We start from the raw sequence: 19,861 nt of genomic DNA, 5'->3' as shown, positions 1-19,861 counted from the left end.
AGTTATTAAAATAAAAATATTAACTTTTTATGTGGACACCCTGTGCCCCAAAACCCAATTGGAAAGTTGTTTCCCGGTCTTCAACAAAAAAATCCATCGTTTCTACGAGCAATATTCACGAGATATTCGAAGAACGTTGGAAAAAAACATCATTAAATGCGAGGAAACCATTTTACCCGCATTTAATGCTGTTTTTTTTCCGGAATTTCCTCAATTTTTCGAATTTGCATATCTCGATGAATATTGCACTTAGAAACGTGAAATTATTTTAGTTGTCATCGGAAAAGACAGAGCAACAACTTCTTAAGTGGGTTCTTTGGCACACGGGGAGGGTATAAAAAGTTGTTTTTTAATTTTATTACTAGACAACCCCTTACAACATGAATGACATATGTGAGTTGGACCAACACCCGCTATAGATAAGATATCTATAGCATAATATAATATTGTATACCTATATCTTATCTATAGGGGGTGTTGGTTGGACACGTGATTTGGATACTTTTTTCTAGTTGGGTATGTCTCTAAGACTAACGGCTCGCCAGTAAAATGCCATACGCCCCGTTACCCATGCAGTCTGCATATGCACGTAAAAAAATAGTTTGAGACGAAATACAATTGACTCCCGTTTTAACGAATACCGTTATAACGGAAAAAAATATTATGCAAAAATACGCATTGAGCCGGTTATGGACATTTCAAAGTGAAGACGTGCGTGAGAATTTATTACACGTTTCTGAGAAATCAGCAGATGCCCTGACTCTCAAATAAACGGATTCCAATTGCTTTAAATGTGGACATACGCCATTTTAGAATTTTCTTTTCTAATGTCCACAACATTGTTCTTGCAGGATAGGAAAATTGTATTGAAATTACTTGGGATGTTGCAGTCCAGCAGCAGGCTTATGTAGAAGGGCAGTTAATAGGAAGCATTACAGTATAGATTAAAAAAAAACTTTAAAGATGTGGTGTCAATCTTAGAGGAAGTCCCCATACATTATCTGCTTGGATTGCATATAGAAACCAATCAGCACAAACCAAATGACGTTAAGACCGTCTTAAATATGTTTAAAATCACGTTTTTCCTGTTAAATTGAAAGGAATGGCATAAGAACACTTGCGATTGAGACACAAAAGCAAATTTATGCAATTACAGTTTCTTAAGTTATACGGCAATGTAGTTTTAAAAAATGTAATTTCGTGGGTATTTTTCCTCATGTATGATTTGGTCTCTTGGAGTTCGTTATAACTGAATTCGACTTTATTTCTTTTCAGTGGAGGCAATGGGTTGGCACACCCCCCTCCCCAAAAATTCATAAAAAATACCCCAGAGAGCAATCATTCTTTATTCGATTTTTATAAATATATTTCCCATCAGACCACTCAGGTTTAGAGGTGCCGCGAGTTCGATACCCGGTTCGTCCTTGCCAGAAAACTTTCCTGACATAGGGTTAGGGGTACAACAAAAAATGGCGACTTGGCCGCAGCGAAAAGCTGCTACCGCAGGGAGTCTCCCATCGAGGGGGTTAGCGCACCAACCTCTCGATGAGTATAAAAAACAAGCCTGCCGTTCAAAATAAGCAATAAATTGTAGGTCCCGGTCTAATTAGCCCTCGTGTGCAGAAAATGACCGTGGTGCGACAAAAATGATCAATGATCAGACCTCTCAGTGCCGGTTGAAGATAGCTTTGCGCTAAACTAGATGGCTATCCGTCTGTAACTGCATGAAAACGATGGGTTTTTTTTAAAAGATTTCATTTTTCACCCATTTACTTCTTGGATTACATTTACTACCAGCACAAGAATGTCAATGAATGGTCAAGAAATCTTTGTCTGCTTTCCTTATGGCAGCCCTCTTTGAATGAAAAGTCTTCAAACACACACAATTTTCTGTCTTTAGAGTTACTCCATTTTCCTTTAAACCTCTTCTATAGTTTTTGTCAGGGCCTACTTAACCCTCAAGTCGTAAACCCACCGAGATTACATGAACAACTTATTTTATTCCCTTCCTCATGTTAATGTTACTTGAATAGCGGAAAAATTACGAAAAATATATTCTATGCATTTTTTTGTTTGAAATTAAATTTTTTTTAGTCAGAGTGACTAAAAAATTTAATTCCACAAACTTCTTCATGGCCCCTGTATCAGTAGCCGTGGCTCCCCTTTTGCCAAATTTTCATCCGTGGCCCCCTGAGCAAGGGCGTAGCCAGGGGGGGGGGGACCCCCCCCCCCCGAAATGTGAGAAAATGACCGAAAAAAGGGAAAAAGATGGCCAAATCCATTGTTCTGTCACTTTGGTTCCCCCCCCCCCCGAACGAAATTTCTGGCTACGCCCCTGCCCCTGAGGCCATATGGGCCCGGTTGAGAACCACTGTTCTAAATTATATCCTTCAAAACTGGCTCATTTTCAGCACTTGCGCGAGACACTGTAAACCCCACCCTTTATTGAATAGCTTTGATACTATATGTTTCTATGGCCGGGTAGTTTTATAAAAGAGTTTTTATAAATCTTTTATAATGTAAACCCGGTCTATAACTGTTATCTGTGCAATGAACTAAAAGTTTTAGGACACAAAATATTCGCTGAGATATGGCAGTTTTTGTGAAACTGTAAATTTTAACAAAAATTCAATTTTTTTATTTAAACAGCTGTAAAATATTGAATTCTGAACATATGGCCAAGATCCTAGTTCATTGCACAGCTAACGTTATCTGGAACAGCGTTGAAAATTTTCATAAGAATGTCTTGCACATTTTTTGAGAAATTTTGTTTCCCGTGGAATAGTGACAAAAAATATCTTAAAAACTTGTTTGAAAATTGTTCGTTGCCTTTCAAACCATTGTTCCAGATTTAAATTAGCCATAACCTTGTTTTTACTAATTGCATGCACAAGAACAAAACAGTTTTGGATTCTGCATACAGCATTCTTCCGAATGAATTTGTAACAATTTTGAACGTAGTCAGTTGCCTAATCTTGTAGCAGCAAAATCTTTTTTTTTTTGAATGAATGAATTATTCAAGCATAAATAATCTATTTAAGCTTATATGAATGCTTTAACTGCAGATGGAATCTTACACGATCAGCTTCCCCAACACCACTTTTTTTTCGATCACAAAGAGTTAAGGTGTAGTATATATATATGCCTGTGGCAGTTAATAGATTAATGAATTTAATTACTTCTGTCTTCACTACTTCTGACTGACATGATAGGCTGATAACTTTTTTAATGAAAATGAAAGCAATTTCAATTCAGGTGATAGGCTACACATTCTTCTCTTGTCTATATAAAAACTTCAGAAGTTAGAGAATTCTGAATATTTCTCGAAATACATATGAAAATTCTAGATTCATAAGGAGAGTTTTCTTTGATTATATATATAAAATTTTGATGGCATCATCTATATCAGGGTTGGCTAACAGCTGGCTGCATGTGGCCTGTGAAGTGATTTTGTGCATCCCGCAACAAGGTAAAAGTACAGTGAAAAAAATATATATTTGCGATCATTATGTGTGTGAACTACAAACTTCTTATTTCTAGTGACTATTAAATTGATTTTTAATAACAGCTGCTTTTACATCAAAGTTGCACCACTGGTACAGCCCGCAATGCTTTAGCTGGCCATTATGTTGGCCCGCTAAGAGAAGTTGGCCACCCCTAGTGTATATCAGTGTTTCTCAATCTTTCTGAAAACAAGGACTAATAAAATGTCTGAAAGAATTTAACGGGGACCACTAGTGTACTGTATTATGGACTCCGTTGTTCCAATTTTTTTTTATACATTTATCCTGTTTTTTCAAAGATACTTGTTTGAATTTGTAATAATTACAAAAGTCGTAACACACAGTGTTTTCATGATATAAATTATACTATGATAATTATGCCAAAAAGATTGAGGATTCATTTAACATATTTGTCTGGTTTAACATTTTTTCAATTACAACAAGTAATTGTGCCCTTCTTTGGTCATATTTTTTTATGATGATTGGCGATGTCCCATATTTTCTGGATTATTTAAGAGATCTCAGTTCACCTTATTTTTCTAAATGAAATATGATCAGATCAATTGAATATTTTTTTTCGTGAAAAATACTATATATTTTTGTTAAATAGAATTTGTAGCAGCTCTTTATTCCCACGCCCTCCAGCAATCAGCAAATTGCATTTAAAGCAATAAATTAAGATTTTTGGTAAAATTTAGTACTATCCTGTATTTAAGATTGCAATTTCCTGCATTCTCCTTGATGAGAATGCACGAAAAATTGCTAAAATACCTTCATACTTAGTGAACCTAAGACCATGTTGTGAGACAAGTTAGTTTTATACTACTGGCTGGTATTTTGTCCTTGTGTGTAGGGTAAGGCTTCAGCTTGGTGCTGCAGTTATGTAGCACAAAGCCCTGCAGTCAAAAGCTATAGATCTGTAGCTTTAGCAAAAACCACACAGCAGACATTAAAAGGGTTGGTACCACCCCTTAAACCTGGCTCTTAATTCGTGATTTATTTTCATCTCGCCATAAGATTGCTACCGCAGGGAGTCCCCCATCGAGGGGTTAGTGCACCAACCTCTCGACGAGTATAAAAAACAAGTCTGCCGTACTGAATCGGCAATAAATTGTAGGTCCCGGTCTAATCAGCCCTTGTATGCAGAAAACCGTGGTGCGACAAAAATGATCAATGATCCATGTAGCCCTGTGAGATCTGTACTGAGCAGGATGGCAGCGTCCGGTTCACGAAAGTTAACCTCAGTACCCTTCTGGGTGGGACAGGTATATCAATGAGAATATGGTGAACCTAAGTATGAAACTATAATTTATCTAAACCCATATGTATATATTACTAATATCAATTACAATGGGTATATAATTTCATCAAGTCTGTCTGTGAAAAATAGGTTGAGAAACACTGGTCCATATGATAACAAAAACAGAAAAGTTTATTAACACATGATCCGGGGTTATATGGATTCGATCATTTTTTCTGTATTTGTTTCATCTACATCAACAGCTTTTGTCATACCTGATCAATGAATGAAACAAGATATTTGTTTGTATAAAAAAAGATTATTTATCATAATTTTCTCTGGGTTTATGATAATTTCGATCACCTTAACATAATTTACACGAATCTGAAATTTTCTTCTTTTATCACAATAAATAGTTAACGCAGGTTAAAAAATACAATAATTTGACTCCACAATTTTTTTTTCTTCCGCCAGGCAGTATAGATTAAAAGACTTAAACTACAATGCTGGAGAGGTAAAAAAAAAAACAACAACATGCGGTCGATACATGCGAGAGAGAGCATTGGAATACGCATCGAAAAAAATAATCAAAATTGCACACTGATTAATTTTTTTCACATCAGTTCCAAAACGCACACGACATGATCAGTTATTTTTTGTCCGCCATTTGTCTTTGGCTTCTTTGTGTGCATCAGGCACCAGCTGATGCTTCATCCCGCCCAACATAATACAAGTTGCTTCAGTTCCGAGTATTATTGGTTTCACGGTCGCAGGAGGTATTTGTCTTAGAACTCCGCCGACAGCGCCTCGTACTCCCTTGTGCTCATGTTCGACTGTAGCGACTTGAACTATGGTCCTTGCCGTATCTCCAAGACCCTGCATAGGAAAAGGCAAAGAGATAAAACATGCATATGTGAATTTAAAAAAAAAATACAGGTTTTTGTGGGTACCAATACAGGGTGATCATAAAATAACTTTGCCAATATACAGGCCCCTAGAGTCTACAAAAATCAATGAATGCAAAAGAAATTTGAGATACAGATGTTTTAGAATATGTCCTCAAGAATGGGTAGAGAAACAAAAACCTAGCTCTTATGGTTATAGCAACTAAATTTTGTAAAATTAAAAAAAAAAACCACTCACTTTTATGTATTGCAAAAGTGATCACAGCAGTAAAAACCATAAGGTGGTGTAAGGGTACCTACCTGTAGCACCATAAACGCTGGGGTTAGATGGAGACAAAGAAATATATAGAAACAACTAATGCAGACCACATTTCAGCTGCGGGAAGTTGCCTTCCAAAGTATTAGCATACCAACCCCTTAGTGAGATCTTTCTTTATCTACATTTATTATGCTACAGAGGTACTGTTAAAACACCATTAATGGTTTTTCATTGTGACAATCACTTGGTAATGCATGAAAGTGAGTGCTGCTATCTGGATTTTTCAAAAATTGTTGCTGTGACCATAAATGTGGAAGCAATGGCTTTGCTTCTCTTCTCCATTTCAAGCACATACTTTGAAACACCTTTATCTAAAATTTCATTCACATTCATTGATTTTTGTGGCCACTAGGTGCTTGTGTATTAGAAAAGCTATTTTATGACCACCCTGTATGAATCATGTAGCATGATCTGGAATTTTTAAGACATTGTTCATAAAGTGCAGAGCCTTCTTAATATTCAAAATCTAGTATTATCGAAATACATATGCTGACCTCTTTAACCACATTGTATGCTGTTGTCATTCCCTCTCTTATATCCGCTGGCTGACTGGTACGCCTATTCTGGTTGAAATTCCTCGGAACTCTGCTGCTGGCAATGGTCGGTCCTGGAGATACCATGTCATAAGCAACCTCAGCTGCCTCCTGTCAGGGAAAATGGTTAGCTGGTTAAAGAGTAGGCAAGAAAAGTAGATGTCTAATGTAAAATCCAGCAAAAGTGTGGAAACATCACAAACCTGAATAGCACCGAACAAACGACTAGTCAGCTCCAAGAAAGCAGCTGCAGTTGATGTTGTGAAGGAGGAAGCACCTCTCTGTAGGCCTCTGACTATTTGCCCATCTTTCCTGTATTGCTCAACGGGCAACCAGATCAAATCTCTCAAGCCTTGGACTGAAACAGATGAAATAAGTATGCGTTGTTGCATTTGCACTAGTGGTTATCAGACTATTGGTTCATGCATAGGAGGATATAGAGGGGAAGGTGGGTGATTGTTCCCCTTCTACTGAAAAACTACTATATATGGTGGGAGGGCAAGGAATAAAGGGAGCAAAACAATTGCTTCCTTCATTCCCTACACCCCGATTCACCTCCCGCCCATTTGAGGAATCTGTATTTGCTTATGGGTTCACGTGACTCATCATTTAGTGGAATGGCACTCAAAGCAGAACATAGGCCTATTTAACAACTAGTGCAATCAGATGGGTTAAAAAAAAAAGAAATTCACAAAAAGTTTATGCATAATGTAGGTGCACAATTTAAATTTGGTTTAGCACAATTGCATAGGCACCACTGTATGTAATCTACAATGAAATCATAAGCTTGGTCTCAACCATAACACATGATTGAACTTTCATTGCTGCCATCTATTTTCGAACTGCGAGTGAAGTGTAATGAGTGAAATATTTGTACCATTGTAAGTCTCTGGCGAGACTTTTTTTACGAGGAGATTGGCTCGAACTCATGCTTCAAAGTTGGGAACCACTGAAAAAGATTATGGTCTGGAAAAATATCACACCTCAATGATTCACATGCAGCTGTGGCAGAAATCTTCAAAGGTGTTTGCATGAAGCATGGGTGTACAAACTCTCCAGCCTGTGGGCAGTTTCTAAAGTGGGTACAAAGGAATGTATGTGCGCCTCCATAGAATATTTTACACCAGTAATTTAGTTCCTAAAATGAATTTGATACCAATTCAAATACAACTACTTTCAGGGTCACCCTTATAAGACGGATGGGCTCAGTACGAAAATAATTTTGGTACAGATTTTACACTAAAAAATATACATAAAATGATTAAATGAACACAAAAATTAATGAAAACTTTGAATCAATGAAAATTCAAAATTGAATAAAATTTTTAAATTGGTGAAAGAAATCATTTTTCAAAACTCATAAAAATTAGGACCAATAGATCTGATAATTAATGAAAATTTAGAATTGACAAATTAAAATTGCGAAATAATTGAAAGATAAGTAGTAGAAAATACACTGCTCAAAACAATTAGGGGAGCAAGCAAAAAAGTGAAGAAAACCGTGCGAGACAGCCACGTATTGGCATACAATGGATAGTACACGCGTATCAATGTGCAATACAGAAAAAAGACGTAAAAAAATTTGGAATTAAGCTTTAATTCTTTGAAAATATGGAAAAAACATGAAAAGATGATTTAGGGCAACAATTTGGTTACATGTAAGCGATAAAAAAATGTACTGTTTAGACATGATGCATGAGTTTTAATAGGACGTGTGGTCTCCTCGAATAGCTAAGACTGCTGCACACCTGTTTGCCATGGATGCGATGAGGTTATCGATCAGACTTTGGGGAATAGCAGGGTTGTTTGGTTTAAACCACGTTGGTTTAAACCAAGTGGTTTTTTTAAAAAAACCACTTCGGTTTTTTTCAAAAAATCAAATAAAAGTTGCCTAAATATAAATTTTTTTCCTTGAAAATATCATATTGGTTCATTATTAGCCAAAATGTTTCATTTTTACCACATTTTATATCCTTGGGGTACATTCTGATGGTATATCTTTAAATGACATAAGATTTTATAAGTGGTTTTTTTCAAAAAGTCTCATAAAAGTGGCCAGAATATATATATACTTTTCATATGAAGTATCTTAGTCATTTAAAGTTATATATAAAAGCCTGAATTTCTCATTCTTACAACATTTTCTAACCTTTGGCTACATTCTGATGCTCTATCTTTAGCAAATTCATGAATAAGGATTGCATCACACATCTAAATGTAATGGTGTATTATCTCACAGGGTTTTTTTTTCCCTTCACAAAGAAGCAGCTACAGTAGTGACACCATCATGCTAGGGACAGGTGGTCCTATAATCCAATAAACACACCAGCTGTCCTTAAAGGACAGACTAGTGTACTAGTTCTAACATTACCTCACATACATTTTCATTTTCTTTCCCATAAGAAGTAGCACATCTCCTACTGTATATCTCCCAGTCTTAATATTCTCTCTCAATAGTTGTTTTTTTTTATACTTTCACACACACACACACTGTTAAGCCCAATTAATCAAGGTTCTACTGTATAGTAGTAACAGATTTCTGAAAAATAATCAGCTATATACAGGGTGATTATAATTAAAGTTTTGATTCCAAAACTATACAATAAGTACTGATCAGAATGACTTGAAAATTTGCATGGATACTCCTGAAGCAATGGAAGTTTCTTTCGCAAAAGAAAAAAGTGTAAAATGTGCAAGTAGACGATGCTGTACTTGGCCAGCAGTATAATCTATTTTGTGCAACCACATCATTTCAGCACTTCCACAGCATCAATGTGTGGATAGAACTTCTATCAAGATGCACATTGCAATACCAGCTGCTGAAGACCCATTTTGACAGGATGCACCTTAACCCTTGCAACTTCTGGCTGTGGGGATACCTCAAAATGTTATAAACAGTGGTCAGATTAAGTGGTTTAATAAAGCTGAATTGCAAGCACATCCACATTATGACCATGGGGCATACTCTGATTCTGTTGTTGAACAAGAATTTTTGTGCTTTCAACCTCATAGCCAGAACACGCGGTGGACAACATATTTAACATTTCTTAAGTAAGTTGTAGTTATTTGTTCAATTACTTCGTTTTTTGTGATGTTTCCATGAATTATGAAATCGTGAAATGTTATAATTAAGGTATCATTCTGCCATGACTGTCTATCGTTTCCATTCTGCGGGCAAATTTCCCACATGTTGCATGATATCATTAATTTTACATTTTTAAGTATTTTTTCCCCTTTATCAAATAAAATTGAATTTTTTCAGGAATATTCATGTCAATTTTCAAGTCATTCTGACAATCGTTCTTTTTTTACAGTGTTTTGAAATCAGAACCTTAGTTATAATCACCCTGTATATCGTAAACCATTGCTAATTAATCTGCATTATTTATGCTTCATTAAATACATTATATTCACCTAATTTTTATTACTTTTTGCAAAATAGCTTCCTAATTAAGTATACTGAAAGTAACTGGAGAAAAACCTTTATATATTATATGATTAATAATAACATTAAAAGAATTTTCAAACACTCAGTAATCCATTGAGTTAAGCAAAAAATAATTAAATTGCAAAAGTTGGTTTTTGTTAAAATGTAAGAAATATTTATTGATTAATTAGCATGGGAATAGTGTTAATTACATTAATAAACATTTTATTTTAGTTAATTATTGGAAGTTTGAATGATTTTTCAGATATTTTATTGTTTTTAATGTTAATACTACTTAAAACAAAAAAACTGGTTTAAACCAAAAAAACCTGGTTTAAACCAAAAAAACCAGGTTTTTTGGTTTTTTTCAAAAAAACCGGTTTTTTTACCAACCCTGGGGAATACTTTTCCACTCCTCAAGAAGTGCAATCTGCAAGTCTCGGACACTAACAGGCGGCCTTGGTCGCGCAGCAATGCATCGTCCGAGCATGTCCCAAACATGCTCGATTGGATTCAGGTCAGGAGAGCACGCTGGCCATTCCATACGCTGTATTGTTTCAGCTTCAAGCATGTTCTCCACCAGACGAGCTCTATGCGGTCGGGCATTATCATCCTGGAAAACAAAAGAATCTCCAATGGCTCCAGCGTAAGGGATGACATGAGGTCGCAGTATCTCGTCTGCATACCTTCGGGCCGTCAAAGTGCCATTCCGAATGATATGCAGGTCTGTACGTCCGCCTATGCTGATTCCACCCCATACCATCCAACCAGCTCGTCTGTATTGTGACCTTTCACGAACGAATGCGGGGTTATTTCGAGTGCCCCTGTCCCTCCATACCAGAACACATCGGGTGCCACACTCCAGACTGAATCGAGACTCGTCTGTAAACAGCACTTGGCTCCAATCATGTTGCTCCCAATCTCGATGTTCAGCAGCCCATCTTTTTCGGGCCGCACGGTGGCGTGGGGTCAACAGAATGCAGGCCATTGCCCTACGTGCATAGAGCCCTCCCTCATGAAGTCGATTACGTACTGTTTGGCTGGATACCCTTCGTCCTGTTGCCAAGAGCAACCGTCTTTGCAACTGCGTAGCATTCTCTGTTCTGTTTCGACGGGCTGTTAACCGTATATACCAGTCATCAGTTGCTGTAGTGGCGTGTGGCCGACCTTGCCCTGGTCGACGTCTAACATTTCCTGTTTCTTGGAATCGATTCCACAGCCTTGCAACAACACTTCTGGCGACTCCAACAGCGTCCGCGACACTACGTTGTGTTTGCCCGGATTCCAGTCTGCCTCTAACACGCTATGCCATGGATTCCGGTAAATCACGTTGTTGAGACATCCTCAAGTCACCTTGTCTCAAAAAATACTGCGCAATCGAATTTCAGTTACGGCAATAAAACAGATGTTTCTGCAACATCCCGAATTCTGCCCATATCTCCTTTTTCTGGTTTTTGACGTCATGAACTTTGATTTGCATATGAAGTTTTCTTCTTCCGTTTCCTGCTAGGCTTTAAATCATGGATGATTCATTTTATGTTACTTATCGGTATACATCTTTGCGTAATTTTGTTAAAACCATGTGCTCCCCTAATTGTTTTGAGCAGTGTAGTTTCAGCACCAAAATGAAAATTTGGAATTATTAAAAAAAATATCCCAGAATCGATGAAAGAAATAATCCCAGAATTGATGAAAATTCAGAATTAATGAGAGGAATAATTCCAGAGAATCAATGAAAATTCAGAATTAATGAGAGGGATAATTCCAGAGAATCAATGAGAGGAATAATTCCAGAGAATCAATGAAAATTCAGAATTAATGAGAGGGATAATTCCAGAGAATCAATGAGAGGAATAATTCCAGAGAATCAATGAAAATTTGGAATTAATACAAATACAAATACAAATACAACGCCACAACAGGCAAAATGCCCAACGAGGTGGCTGATAAAAAGATGCCCATAAAAATATGGTTGTCATATGTTTCAAAAATACAGCAACCCAATTAAAAATGCAATTAACACAAATTACAAACACTATATACACATGAAAAAATATTATACAATGCCCATAAAGAATACTTATGGTTGTCTTATTCTAAGAATGGATAGCTTCTCGATTTACCCCAACATGTTTATCGTATTTCTTTTTAAACGTGTCAATTGTGTTACAATTTACTACCTCCGGGGGTAAGCTATTCCATTTATTAACAACCCTATTGGAGAAAAATTCCCTGCGACACCATAACCTTGCATTGTCCCTCACCAATCGATACTGGTGTCCCCTTGTAAAAGCAGTCGATTGGCGGTGTACTAAAAGTTCATGGTCCATCCTATCCATCCCATTGAAAATTTTGAACACTTCGATCATATCTCCTCGACACCTGCGTTCATCCAATGTAAACATATTCAAAAAATGAAGTCTTTCTTCATAACTCAAGCCCTGTGTGCCAATAAGGACACGCGTAGCTCTTCTCTGCACCCCTTCAACCAAGTCTATGTCCCTCTGTAGGTATGGTCTCCAAAACCTTACAGCATACTCCAGTCCAGGACGAACTAAGCCTCGAAAAAGCGGAAGAATGACTTTAGGAGAACGCGAAGAGACCTTTTTGAAAATGAGACCAAGCATTCTATTCGATTTTTTGACAACCGCTGAACAATGTTCAGAAATGAGATCAGTTAATGAGAGAAGAAATTCCAGAATTGATGAAAGCAATAATTCTGACATTGATGAAAGTTCAGAATAGTTAGAAGAAATAATTCCAAAATTGAGATGGAAGAAATAATTCCAGAGTTGACGAAAATTCCAAATCAAATTAGTTGAAGCTCAGACACCTTGTTTACTATAATAAAAAATGCTATTTTTTTGGGGAGGGGGGTTGTTTTTTGGGATTGTCTTGATTATTTTTTATTTCCATTAGCGTGCGGTACAACTGCACCTGTTGCACACCCCTAAGGGCGGCTCTGACTACTTTGCGTTACTATTAATCAAATGAATTTTTATAAAATTAAAAAAAACAAAAACTGAAAGCTCTAATTAACCCCTAAAACCCAGAGGAGATTTAAATGGAATCGTCGGTTTTTGCAGATGTTTAGTAAAAAAATAATAATTTTTTAACTAATTGAGTAAAGACAGAAGTAATTGAATTAATTTGAAATTTTTTTAAGCTTATAAAGTAATGTCTTGTCTATAACATTACAGGTATTCCTTGCTTTATACAATTTCACTATAACATGCTGTTTGAAAGTTGATTTCAGGAATTCCAAGCTGCGAAGTTCAGGGCCTGGAGTTATCTTTAATCTTAGAAATGGCTTGCAAATTGAAGATATAACATAGTTAAATCCTCTGATGATGAAAAACGTTGGATTTGATGATGTAGCTGAAACAAATATGAGAGAAATTCTCAGATACAACTCACCAGACCTCACTTATGAACAACATTTAGTAACACTGACAATGCTATGAGAAATTTAATCGAAAAAGAAGCAGTTCCAGTGAAACTAGAATTTCCATATTTGCTGAGAAATATGCGGAATTCTCTGGCTTTGCTACTGAAGTTTTCATAAAGAGACAAAGGATGCGCTGCTTGTCAACCAAATATTGACTGTTTCATTAAAAAGACTTATTGGCCTATGATACCTTCTCCTCCTAACCAGAACATGGCCCGCCACTCTGTCTTAACGAAGAGATATAAGCAGGTAGCCTATCATACCAAGCTCTTCAGGAAAGAAAACATCCACACGCACTAGAATCAATCAGAAGTAGTGAAGACAAAAGCATATTAATTTAATTCATTTATATTGCATAAATTCACGGTATATATTCATAGAAATTTTAATAATTTTTAAAAAAAGTTTCTTTGTTGTTGGGTTAAATTTTGTTTACTCTTCTGAGGAAATTCCCCTCAAGGAAACAACAAATTCCTCTAAAGTAGGTGTCTTCAACCCGTGGCCCATCAAAACATTTCGATTGATTGACACAATATCATTCAAAAATAGGGTAATACGAAGATTTCAACAAAAAAAGTCACCCAGCTTCATATAGATAGTCGGCCGCCATGCTGAAGTGTTAAAAGAAAAAAAGATTCTATCCCATAAAATATGTCATATGGTCACCCTCAGATGTAGTGAATTGTACCGAATCTCTCGTATCATACAGTTCAGTTAGTCGTTTTGGCGGCGAACAAGTATAAAACATAAACTCACACAATTGTACAAAAGAATGCATAGGTCCTATGCCTCCTAAAAGACTTGGCAGTTGGTTTTTCTTCACATCTTGTAGCCACTCATTCGCTGCATATGTCATTAATTTTTCTGCACCCAAAAACCTATCACCAAGAAGAAATTCATATTAGTCATACATATTTTTTTTCAAACTAAAAGAGTTTAAATTTTTCACATACATTATCCTCCGCAAGTTTGTAACTTGTTCATGGAATGTTATCCTTTGCATTTAATATACAATCCTTCACCTATTTCGCCCAGGCACATATGCATATTAATGGCTTACACTCGTGGTTCTCTAAGTTTTGTCACCAGCAATGTCCTTGCCTCAGTGGATAGTTTATCAATGGTTTCCTAGAATAGTCTAGGAAGTCACTTTTTAAAGAACTGAACAAGCTTGTATTCATATCACCAGCTCAAAATGACCACCTCTCATTTTCTACTTTTATTATGACTGAAGATTTAAAATTATGAATTAGATATACTGACAAGTTTCCACCCAAAATGAATGACAGTACAGTGTTTTCCCTAGAACCATTCTACTAAGCAGGCAGATGGAGTGGCAATTTTAGCTAATGACCTAACCACAATTTCGACGTTATACACGTGGACACTTGAAATTTTCATAATACTTTATGCATAAGGTCCCACTCAGACACTCCACCCAACTATGAAAAACTTTGGAGAGAACACTATATTGAGTGTTGGTGAAAGCCAGTGTTATTCGTCTATGGCCCCTTTGAATCATACAGCAGAGTCTTTGTGATTCGAGTTTCAAAACTTTGAAATAACGGCCAAAGTGCTGGAATTTTTCAAAATTCCTTTTTGAAACCTATGTTTTTCTGCCAAACATGCGTTTTGTTACATTTTGACCCATTTTTCTCATAAACGTAAGTAATTTCAATTGGAAGGAGGTCTTGATTTCTAGACTGTGGTCTCCGGTGGATCATTGGTCCCCTTCCCCCACTCTATAGTAAATCTACAGTAAAATCGAAAATATTAATATCAGACCTCCTAGGACAGCCATTTTCAACCAAATGCTCATGAGAACCATGGTTTTTATGGTTAATGTGTAAAGTGATTATCAATAATTTCTTTCTTAATTGTGCTCAATCACAAATAATTTTGGTAAGTTTGATAAATTTTCCTACATTTATATCACTTTTATTGGTGATTATACATAATTCCCAAATGATGTTGGTAAGTATGATAAATATAGAAGAAATCTTGCAGAAGTATCACTTAAATTTAACCACTTAACACATATAGCATATAGACTAACACAGTTTATTCCATATACTGATGGGTGCTCTACACATTTCAAAATAAAAATTAAATTAAATGTTACAAGGATAAAACTTATAAATTGTTATCAGTCTCATAATGTTAGCTTTCTGCACATTTATCAAATGAATCTCATTTTCCACATTTAAACATAATAAACATCACTGATCAAATCTGTCACCCTAGACTGAAGTTTGGGCAAAATGATTAGTAAATTTAAGCAATTCATTGATGATTTATCACATTTTCCAATGCGAGCCCGGATTATACGCTATCACCGGTAAGTGTGATAAATTTGCAAAATTTATCAAATTTACCAAAATGTTCAGTGATTATGTATAATAACCACAAGTAAGCATAACCACTAGATTTATCACATTTACCGTAACATATAAATCTCATAAATTGTGACAAATAGATATTTCTGGTAAAAAAAAAAAACACCATTAGACGTGATTGGTTAGCTATCTTACCCATGTCTGTAAGATAATCTTTTCAATTTGATCTCTGAGCAATTCAGTTGCCCCAAACCCATCAGAATTCCTTGAAGAGCACCCTACAAAGAAGAAGAAAGAAAAAAAAAAAAGAAAAAAAAACCTGAATTATATCAAAAATGATATAAATTAAAATGTATGAAATCACAGCAAGTTTAAAAAATTAAACAAATTTTGTTCACAATAGCGCAGCAGAAAAAACAACAACAAAAAACACCAAATTAGAAAAAAAATTGTCACAAAAAATAGATACACACACATATGTATAAGTAATTTTTTTGTATTACCTGTTCCATGACTACCCTTTTTCCTTGGTAATCTAGCCGAATGAGTACATCTGGTGAGAATGAGAATGACCTGAAAAATAACAGAAATATGACCATCCATGTCTGCATTAGAACTTATATGGAAGAAACATATTATAGTGAAAAAAAAAAATTTCCTCAGCAAATCCATTGTTTTTGCACATGGACTGGCTGATTCCTTAACTGCTGGTTTTAGAGGAAACTTCCAATTAAGAAAAAAAAATTGAAATATTGACACACACCACCCTAAAAGCTGTTTAACCAGTCATCTGGGGGTATACCCCCTTCTGTTTCTTAACCAATGATTTATACGTAAAAAAGCCATTAAGAATCGAGCTCCAAACGCAACCACGATATGCAATTGTTAAAGTACACTGAAGAGCCAAAAAAACTGGTAAACCTGCCTAATATCGTGTAGGGCCCCCGCGAGCCTGCAGAAGTGCCGCAACACGACGTGGCATGGACTCGACTAATGTCTGAAGTAGTGCTGGAGGTAATTGACACCATGAATACTGCAGGGCTATCCATAAATCCGTAGGAGTAAGAGAGGGTGGAGATCTCTTCTGAACAGCACGTTGCAAGGCATCCCAGATATGTTCACTAATGTTCATGTCTGGGGATTTAGGTGACCAGCGGAAGTGTCTAATGTCAGAAGAGTGTTCCTGGAGCCACTTTGTAGCAATTCTGGACGTGTGGGGTGTCGCATTGTCCTGCTGAAATTGTCCAAGTCCGTCAGAATGCACAATGGACATGAATGGGTGCAGATGATCAGACAGGATGCTTACGTACCTGTCAGAGTCGTATCTAGACGTATCAGTGGTCCCATATCACGCCAACTGCACATGCCCCATACCATCACAGAGCCTCCACCAGCTTGAACAGTCCCCTGTTGACATGTAGGGACCATGGATTCATAAGGTTGTCTCCATTCCCGTACACGTCCATCAGCTCAAAGCAATTGGAACTGAGACTCGTCAGACCAGGCAACGTGTTTCCAGTCCTCAACAGTCCAATGTCGGTGTTGTCGGGCCCAGGCAAGGCGTTAAGCTTTGTGTCGTGCAGTCATCAAGGGTACACGAGTGGGCCTTCAGCTCCGAAAGTCCATATCGATGATGTTTCGGTAAATGGTTTGCACGCTGACACTTGTTGATGGCCCAGCATTGAAATCTGCAGCAATTTGCGGAAGGGTTGCACGTCTGTCACGTTTAATGATTCTCGTCAGTTGTCGTTGGTCCCGTTCTTGCATGATCTTTTTCCGGCCACAGTGGTTTAATTTTTTACCGGATTCCCGATATTCACGGTACACTCGTGAAAATCCAAATTTCATCGCTACCTCGGAGATGCTATGTCCCATCTCTCGTGCGCCGACTATAACACCACGTTCAAACTCACTTAAATCTCGATAACCTGCCATTGTAGCAGCAGTAACCGATCTAGCAACTATGCCAGACACTTGTTGTGTTAGATAGGCGTTGCCGACCGCAGCGCAGTACTCTGATTGGTTCCATATCTCTTTATTTGCATACGCATGCCTGTACCAGTTTTTTTGGCTCTTCAGTTTAATTCTTCACCTGATGGTGGATAGTCCGAAAAATTTCCTTCTTAGGGAATCAGTGCCCAGTTAAAAATTAACTACAGCGTGTTGTTGACAAGATGGGACAGAGGAAAGTGAATTTTAGAACAATGTTAGCCTGAAAAAATGGCAGAGTTTACTTTAAGGAAATGTGAATGTGGTTGCCAAGAAATGATAAATATATATTGCTTTTTTGAGCTATGATGCAGTAAAAAACCCAAAATATATACATACTTAATTATCTGATATGATTCAAATCAATTATTCTTCCGAAGTTCACGGGATGGAGCCTTGCCACCCTCCACAAAGAGAGGCTGTGCTATGTATGTTACAGTGAAAGTGCTAAAGCGCTGTTTTATGAATAATCAATGGCCATTTCAGTAAGTTTAATAAATTTTGCTAACATACCACGAATCTATCACATTTACTGGTCATTATGCATAATTGTAAAACATGGTTAATGCGATAAACAAGTCATCGTTGTGTTTACATTATGTATGTAAGTAAAGCTAACATTACAAGACTAACAATAATTTTTCTAATATGTTTCGTGTTTATTTAAATTAGTTTTTATTGTAAAATGCACATGGTACTGTATATGCGTCACATAGCTGCTTCGTGGTCAAATAAAAATAGTGATAGATAATACAGTAATATTAAAAATTGACATCACTTCTGTAATGGCTTTTTTTACATGCATTGAAGTGTGTGAAAAAAAAAAGAATGTAAAAGCAGGGGTCAATGGGTAAATAATGATCTTCATATTTATGTGCAATAATATTTTGGCCGATAAGAGCTTTCTCTCACACATTTTGTGGGAGAAATTAAATTTTCTCTCAATTTTTAAACGAAGAAAAATGGTAAAATCTACAGTTTCCTATAATAAAAAAAATTTGAGATATTTATGACCATGATCATAATATTTATGGATTGAAAATTTGAGATTAATGCATAATTGCTGGTAAATGTAGAGGCAATTTGCATAGTAGCTCATAATTTGTGAGAAATGTAGCAAAATTTATCAAACTTTTCGAGATGACCTGATATTTTATAACTATCACTTATCACCAACATATATGTGCTATATATAGATTCCAGGTGTTTTCCACTCTCCCATACACCCTTCAGATATCTTTCCGATAACTTAAAAAGTTGGACAAATTCCTTATTTGGCAATAAAAATGCATCTGTTCCATACCTTTTTCATTTTTTAAAATATGAATCATAAAAGAAAATTCGATTGAAGGAAGAATTTACGTCATCTCGCATGGAAGAAAAAAAAAATTCTACTAAGAATAAAGCTAAGTGGGGTCAGCAGGTGCCACAAATTTGTTTATTGCAAATTGTGGAAATTTATACTCTTCTTTCAATATTATACTTATACAAATTTAAAAGATAGATGGCAATATCAGTATTTGTGGCCATTTTGTCTCCAGCATCCAGAAGTAGCACAATAATGTCTATTACCCACCATCCCCTTCCTCCTTTTATATGTTCTAACTACAAAAGCTCATCTTTCAACACGTACCATGCTGCATATATGGTGACCACATGAGCCGTATTTTACAGGATACTTTCTGTTTTAAATAGCCCTATTATGAATATTTCTGTTTTTAATTTCATCAAACTCATTAAAAAATTATTTTACTACATCCAGTTAGTAGCAAATCCATTAAAAAATAAAATTAATGACTTAAAATTTTCAAGGGGAGCACATGCCTTAGCACTCTTCTTTGGAGCTGTCTCTGCCCAAGTCCTTATCAGTAATATCTAGTAAAAATTATTCTGCATGCACTGACACATAACAAAAAGATAGACTATGTAGTGTGTCATAACACAAATGGAACTTTTTTTGACATTAATAAGTTATGTAGATGAAAAATCCAACCAAGTTCATAGAAAGATATACCTTCATTTCACACTATATAGCTGTGTCTTATAGTTGATTCAAAGTCACCTCCTATTCAATAACTATTTTTCTGACATACCGATTTCAGTGGGTTTTAATCAATTCTTATGAGAATTTTTCAAGATATGTATATTAATCCAGTAAAAA

General features: G+C 36.1%; 1 protein-coding gene across 1 annotated transcript in view; it reads right to left on the bottom strand.

Annotated features, from left to right (window-relative positions):
- Nucleotides 1–4,914: 4,914 nt before the first annotated feature.
- Nucleotides 4,915–19,861, bottom strand: part of Atg2 (Autophagy-related 2) — a 78,107-nt gene continuing 63,160 nt past the window's right edge. Inside the window, exons 38-43 of the mRNA XM_089248260.1 lie at nucleotides 16,215–16,284; nucleotides 15,907–15,989; nucleotides 14,132–14,253; nucleotides 6,704–6,858; nucleotides 6,462–6,611; nucleotides 4,915–5,619 (exon numbers count right to left, since the gene is read on the bottom strand). Of these exons, the coding sequence (XP_089104386.1) occupies nucleotides 5,389–5,619; nucleotides 6,462–6,611; nucleotides 6,704–6,858; nucleotides 14,132–14,253; nucleotides 15,907–15,989; nucleotides 16,215–16,284 (811 nt within the window). The 3' untranslated portion in view covers nucleotides 4,915–5,388. The remainder of the gene's footprint in view (nucleotides 5,620–6,461; nucleotides 6,612–6,703; nucleotides 6,859–14,131; nucleotides 14,254–15,906; nucleotides 15,990–16,214; nucleotides 16,285–19,861) is intronic.

The sequence above is a fragment of the Pholcus phalangioides genome, unplaced genomic scaffold, assembly GCF_987345545.1.
Source record: "Pholcus phalangioides strain wild (caught in Gottingen) unplaced genomic scaffold, Ppha-v1.0 ptg000019l_1, whole genome shotgun sequence".
NCBI classification, from domain to species: Eukaryota; Metazoa; Arthropoda; class Arachnida; order Araneae; family Pholcidae; genus Pholcus; species Pholcus phalangioides.
This window is presented reverse-complemented; position numbering and strand designations above follow the sequence as displayed.